This window comes from Musca autumnalis, unplaced genomic scaffold, assembly GCF_047663935.1.
Source record: "Musca autumnalis isolate F117 unplaced genomic scaffold, ASM4766393v1 scaffold_3, whole genome shotgun sequence".
NCBI lineage: Eukaryota > Metazoa > Arthropoda > Insecta > Diptera > Muscidae > Musca > Musca autumnalis.
Window position 1 is genome coordinate 35,846,326 of NW_027411866.1, and position 7,993 is coordinate 35,854,318.

The 7,993-nt window shown below is 30.2% G+C and overlaps 1 protein-coding gene across 1 annotated transcript; it reads right to left on the reverse strand.

Moving 5' to 3' along the window:
- Positions 1–307: 307 nt before the first annotated feature.
- Positions 308–7,256, reverse strand: cold (coiled). The gene is made up of 4 exons (XM_073971915.1): positions 7,088–7,256; positions 6,678–6,985; positions 664–766; positions 308–591 (listed from the first exon to the last, which is right to left on the reverse strand). The coding sequence occupies exons 1-3, from the start codon at positions 7,143–7,145 to the stop codon at positions 674–676; spliced, it is 459 nt and encodes a 152-aa protein (XP_073828016.1). The 5' UTR covers positions 7,146–7,256; the 3' UTR covers positions 308–591; positions 664–673.
- Between the last annotated feature and the right edge of the window lie 737 nt (positions 7,257–7,993).

Below are 7,993 nucleotides of genomic sequence, written 5' to 3' on the forward strand. Positions count from 1 at the left end.
TGGCCTCACCCGCTAAATCACTTTGGGAAAGAATAAACTATATTACTTTTTTTTTAATATTTTGTATACCTACATTTCACTTAAATTCAAATGCGTTATTTGATTCATAGAACTTCTGTCGGCTTCCATTGCAAATATGGGACTGAAAAAATGTTTCACAGCTCTCTCTAGACTACAAACTACAAATGTACTACACATTTTCTCTTGGCCATTTAGAAATTAACACATCGATGAGCCATTTAAATTCATTGGATGTTCAGTAGTTAGTAGTGGTACAATGATAACTATCTTCAATGAAACGATGTCATTTTATAAAACGTATTGTAAAACAATTGTAGTTTATTTGTTGTTTTAAAAAAATAATTTACTACAAATATATAGAGACATTTTGAACATTTGGACGGAATGTGCGTTATTACAAAAGATATGTATAGGAATGTACTGTTCACTATATTAAAATACATAAAGAAATATATTAAAAAGGCTTAGCACTAATGGTTTTGATGTACTTTGATAAAACATTCATTCGATAATTTTAAAAGAAGAGATTCTTCGACATTTAAGAGCACTTTTGTTTCTTGGACGGTTTTGCTATAAAAATTGTTTAAATTTATGTATGTTTTTATACATATTTATACTGTTATATAGCATAACTTGATATACTTAAAATTCCTTAGGCTATTGCTTTTCGTAATCCAGCTAACACAGTAAAAGCTATTAAACCAATCAGTGAGGTTGTGGTACTGCCAAGTTTTGAAGAGCCACTCTGAAAAAAGCAAATAAAAAAGTTTTAAAATATGTTTGCAAAAAATAATAAAAATAATAAAATCGAGTCGTTCAATATAAGAAAACCTAAAAATATGAAACTTTTATTCGGGAGGTGTCGCAGGAAGTAATCCGAGCATACCGAACAGCTGGAAAAATAATATTTTCCTTTAAAAAAGAAAACAATCGAAGATCCGGATAACACTTCATATAAGAAAAATTATCAGGATAACATTTCCTATACGAAAACTTTATCCGGATAACATTTTGTACACGAAAACATCCGGATAACATTTTCTATACGAAAACATTATTCGGATAAAATTTTCTATACGAAAACATTATTCGGATAAAATTTTCTATACGAAAACATTATTCGGATAACATTTTCTATACGAAAACATTTTCTATACGAAAACATTATCCGGATAACATTTTCTATACGAAAACATTATCCGGATAACATTTTCTATACGAAAACATTATCCGGATAACATTTTCAATACAAAAACCAAATTTTCAATTCAAAAACGTACAAAAAATATCCTTTTAACATTTTCTATATGAACAAATATGCGGAAAACATTTTCTACACGAAAACATTATCCGGATAACTTTTTTTATACGAAAACATTATCCGGATAACATATTCTATACGAAAACATTATCCGGATAACATTTTCTATACGAAAACATTATACGGATAAAATTTTCTATACGAAAACATTATACGGATAAAATTTTCTATACGAAAACATTATCCGGATAACATTTTCTATACGAAAACATCCGGATAACTTTTTTTATACGAAAACATTATCCGGATAACATATTCTATACGAAAACATTATCCGGATAACATTTTCTATACGAAAACATTATCCGGATAACATTTTTTATACGAAAACATTATCCGGATAACATTTTCTATACGAAAACATTATCCGGATAACATTTTCTAAACGAAAACATTATCCGGATAACATTTTCTAAACGAAAACATTATCCGGATAACATTTTCTATACGAAAACATTATCCGGATAACATTTTCTATACGAAAACATTATCCGGATAACATTTTCTATACGAAAACTTTATCCGGATAACATTTTCTATACGAACACATAATCCGGATAACATTTTCTATTCGGAAACATTATCCGGATAAAATTTTCTATACGAAAACATTATACGGATAACATTTTCTATACGAAATTATTATCCGGACAACAATTTCTATACGAAAACATTATCCGGATAACAATTTCTATACGAAAACATTATCCGGATAACATTTTCTATACGAAAACATTATCCGGATAACATTTTCTATACGAAAACATTATCCGGATAACATTTTCTATACGAAAACATTATCCGGATAACATTTTCTATACGAAAACATTATCCGGATAACATTTTCTATACGAAAACATTATCCGGATAACATTTACTATACGAAAACATTACCCGGATAACATTTTCTATACGAAAACATTGTCCGGATAACATTTTCTATACGAAAACATTGTCCGGATAACATTTTCCATACGAAAACATTGTCCGGATAACATTTTCTATACGAAAACAGTATCCGGATAACATTTTTTATACGAAAACATTATCCGGATAACATTTTCTATACGAAAACATCCGGATAACATTTTCTACAAGAAAAAATTTAAAGAAAGAAAACAAAATCCATAGAAAACATTATCCGGATAACATTTTCTATACCAAAGCATTATCCGGGTAACATTTTCAATACGAAAAAATTAACCGGATAACATTTTCTATACGAAAACATTATCCGGATAATATTTTCTGTAAGAAAACACAATTCAGATAACGATATCTATAAGAAAATATACGGACAACATTTTTTATGGATGGCATTTTCTATAAGAAAACTTCCGCATAACATTTTCAATACAAAAATCAAATTTTCAATTCAAAAACGTACAAAAAACATATCCTTTTAACATTTTCTATATGAAAAAATATGCGGAAAACATTTTCTATACGAAAACATTATACGGATAACATTTTCTATACGAAAACATTACCCGGATAACATTTTCTATACGAAAACATTATGCGGATAACACTTTCTATACGAAAACATTTTCCGGATAACATTTTCTATACGAACACATTATCCGGATAACATTTTCTATACGAACACATTATCCGGATAACATTTTCTATACGAAAACATTATCCGGATAACATTTTCTATACGAAAACATTATCCGGATAACATTTTCTATACGAAAACATTATCCGGATAACATTTTGTATACGAAATCATTATCCGGATAACATTTTCTATACGAAAACATTATCCGCATAACATTTTCTTTACGAAAACATTATCCGGATAACATTTTCTATACGACATTATCCGGATATCATTTTCTATACGAACACATTATCCGGATAAAATTTTCTATACGAAAACATTATCCGGATAACATTTTCTATACGAAAACATTATCCGGATAACATTTTCTATACGAAAACATTATCCGGATAACATTTTCTATACGAAAGCATTATGCGGATAACATTTTCTATACGAAAACATTATCCGGACAACATTTTCTATGCGAAAACATTATCCGGATAACATTTTCTATACGAAAACATTATCCGGATAACATTATCTATACGAAAACATTATCCGGATAACATTATCTATACGAAAACATTATCCGGATAACATTATCTATACGAAAACATTATCCGGATGACATTTTCTATGCGAAAACATCCGGATAACATTTTCAATGCGAAAACATTATCCGGATAACATTTTCTATGCGAAAACATTATCCGGATAACATTTTCTATACGAAAACATTATTCGGATAACATTTTGTACACGAAATCACTATCCGGATAACATTTTGTATACGAAAACATTATCCGGATAACATTTTCTATACGAAAACATTATCCGGATAACATTTTCTATACGAAAACATTATCCGGATAACATTTTCTATACGAAAACATTATCCGGATAACATTTTCTATACGAAAACATTATCCGGATAACATTTTATATACGAAAACATTATCCGGATAACATTTTCTATACGAAAACATTATCCGACAACATTTTCTTTACGAAAACATTATCCGGATAACATTTTCTATGCGAACACATTATCCGGATAGCACTTTCTGTACGAAAACATTATCCGGATAACTTATTCTACACAAAAACATTATCCGGATAAAATTTTCTATACGAAAACATTATCCGGATAAAATTTTCTATACGAAAACATTATCCGGATAACATTTTCTATACGAAAACATTATCCGGATAATATTTTCTATATGAAAACATCCGGATTAAATTATCTATACGAAAACATTATCCGGATAACATTTTCTATACAAAAACATCATCCGGATAACATTTTCTATATGAAAACATTATACGGATAACATTTTCTATACGAAAACATTATCCGGATAACATTTTCTATGCGAAAACATTAACCGGATAACATTTTCTATACGAACACGTTATCCGGATAATATTTTATATACGAAAAAATTATCCGGATAATATTTTCTATACGAAAAAATTATCCGGATAATATTTTCTATACGAAAAAATTATCCGGATAACATTTTCTATACGAAAACATTATCCGGATAAAATTTTCTATACGAAAACATTATCCGGATAACATTTTCTATACGAAAACATTATCCGGATAACATTTTCTATACGAAAACATTATCCGGATAACATTTTCCATACGAAAACATTATCCGGATAAAATTTTCTATACGAAAACATTATCCGGATAAAATTTTCTATACGAAAACATTATCCGGATAAAATTTTCTATACGAAAACATTATCCGGATAAAATTTTCTATACGAAAACATTATCCGGATAAAATTTTCTATACGAAAACATTATCCGGATAAAATTTTCTATACGAAAACATTATCCGGATAACATTTTCTATACGAAAACATTATCCGGATAACATTTTCTATACGAAAACATTAACCGGATAACATTTTCTATACGAAAACATTATCCGGATAACATTTTCTATACGAAAACATTATCCGGATAACATTTTCTATACGAAAACATTATCCGGATAACATTCTCTATACGAAAACATTATCCGGATAACACTTTCTATACGAAAACATTATCCGGATAACATTTTCTTTACGAAAACATTATCCGGATAACATTTTCTATACGAACACATTATCCGGATAAAATTTTCTATATGAAAACATTGTACGGTTAACATTTTCTATGCGAAAACATTATCCGGATAACATTTTCTATGCGAAAACATTATCCGGATAACATTTTCTATACGAAAACATTATCCGGATAACATTTTCTATACGAAAACATTATCCGGATAACATTTTCTATACGAAAACATTATCCGGATAAGATTTTCTATACGAAAAAATTATCCGGATAATGTTTTCGTATGGAAAATATTATCCGGATAACATTTTCTATATGAAAACATTATCCGGATAACATTTTCTATATGAAAACATTATCCGGATAACATTTTCTATACGAAAACATTATCCGGATAACATTTTCTATACGAAAACATTATCCGGATAACATTTTCTATACGAAAACATTATCCGGATAACATTTTCTATACGAAAACATTATCCGGATAACATTCTCTATACGAAAACATTATCCGGATAACACTTTCTATACGAAAACATTATCCGGATAACATTTTCTATACGAAAACATTATCCGGATAACATTTTCTATACGAACACATTATCCGGATAAAATTTTCTATATGAAAACATTGTACGGTTAACATTTTCTATGCGAAAACATTATCCGGATAACATTTTCTATGCGAAAACATTATCCGGATAACATTTTCTATACGAAAACATTATCCGGATAACATTTTCTATACGAAAACATTATCCGGATAACATTTTCTATACGAAAAAATTATCCGGATAATGTTTTCGTATGGAAAATATTGTCCGGATAACATTTTCTATATGAAAACATTATCCGGATAACATTTTCTATATGAAAACATTATCCGGATAACATTTTCTATACGAAAACATTATCCGGATAACATTTTCTATACGAAAACATTATCCGGATAACAGTTTCTATACGAAAACATTATCCGGATAACATTTTCTATACGAAAACATTTTCTATACGAAAACATCGAAAAATCGATACACTCTATTAACCAAGGATGAACTGTAAAATGTATTCCTTCCAGCTTTGTTTATTCAACTAAATTTTTCAAACACAAAAAATTATTTATTGACAAAAATTTGTGTTTTTCTATACGAAAACATTATCCGGATAACATTTTCTACACGAAAACATCATCGGGATAACATTTTCTATACGAACACATTATCCGGATAACATTTTCTATTCGGAAACATTATCCGGATAACATCTTCTATACGAAAACATTATCCGTATAACATTTTCGAGTGTGTTTTAGGAGTGGATTTCTTGGCTACGTATTCTGTTAATTTCTCTACGTCACAATTGTATCTGCGTCAGAGATCAGAGCTTTGTAGGTCTGCAATTTTAACACATATTATTTTAGCCCTCCATGAAATTCCTCCATTAGAAGAACTACTCAGGCCTTGCGATAACGATAAAGATACCCATTCAAACTGTTAAATATAACAGAGCTCTACATGATCCTAGATTCCAACGTGTTGTATTTGATCCTAAATTTTGCTTTTGAGTTCCACATGGGGCTGATATTCATTCATAGTGCGCAGCTAATGAACCCTTCTCCTTGTTATCTAATTCATTTCCATCTGTTTCATATCGTCATATCTTAAGCCGATCTACAGCGTTTTCAATTCACATCTACTTACAATCACAAAGTAATTACAACGATCTCCTTGGCAGCATTCGTGACATGACCAATCTTCATACCAAATGTGTGTACAATATGGCATATGACGTTTGCGTTGGGCCTGGCAGCGTTGTTTGGTCATGCAACGTTTCGATACGTAGTATTGCTTTAGTGCTCCCTGCGAGAAATACGGTTGGCTGCCCCAACGTATTTCGGTGCCACAAACATCTTCACCAGGTTCACAGGTTTTAATGGTGTTCAAACATTTCTCGACATTACCAGTTTGATTGGAGCAAACATAACATTCCAAGCCAGCAACAAAGTTTACTGAAAGGGCAACAACAACACAAAGATGATTTACTCTCTGATTGAGGTGGGGTTTTTTGTAAGAAACACACAGATTAATTATAACTTTGTGCCTTCGCTTACCTTGACTACAATAATAAATTGCAATTATTGCAACAACTGCCACTTTCCACAATTCCATTTTAAGTTAAAATCAATTAATTTAACAAAAAAATAAATAGAAAACAAAATAGTTGTAAATTCGTCGCTGATGGAAATAAAAACAAGTGGTCGTGTGTGTTTACTAATTTTTGACAGCCACTCCCTTCTTTGTTCCCTCATTTCACACATTTCTTATCTATTCCTCTATTCTCTCATTTCTTAGCAATATTGTCATGAACACCACCACCTCCAGTTTGACAGTTAAAATTGAAATATCTATTAAAAACTGAAATACAAGTGAAATATTTTTTTTCAATGACCAGTCAAAGCAAAAATCTTACAGAAATGTCACCCAAATGAAATCCAATGAATTTCAGATGAGATCTCGTTTGACGTTTAAGCAATGGAATTGACAGTTAAAATCGAGTGGATTTCGTCAACGTAAACCTAGCATACGTTTACATTTACGAAATCCACTCGATTTTAACTGTAAATTCCATAGATTAGAATTCAAATGAAATCCAATGGATTTCGGATGAGTTTTCATTTGTCGTATACGCAAAGGAATTGACAGTTGAAATCGAGTGGATTTCGTAAATGTAATCCTAGCATTACTATAACATTGGTGATTTTCATTCATAAGTTCGAAAATCATTGCCACATATAAGTGTTTTACAACTTTTAAAACATTGGCAACGATCAGAGAAATGCGTAAGTAGCTGATTTTTTGCACTCATGAGCCACTTGCTAAAACACAAGTACAAGTTTGGCTTGTCACTCTAAAAATAACTCTAAAGCTACACGCTGAAACTTTCATACGAAACTTTCCCATTATTTTGGCGTTTATAGATCGAGTTCCATACTAAAGTGATTTTATGAAATTTCTGT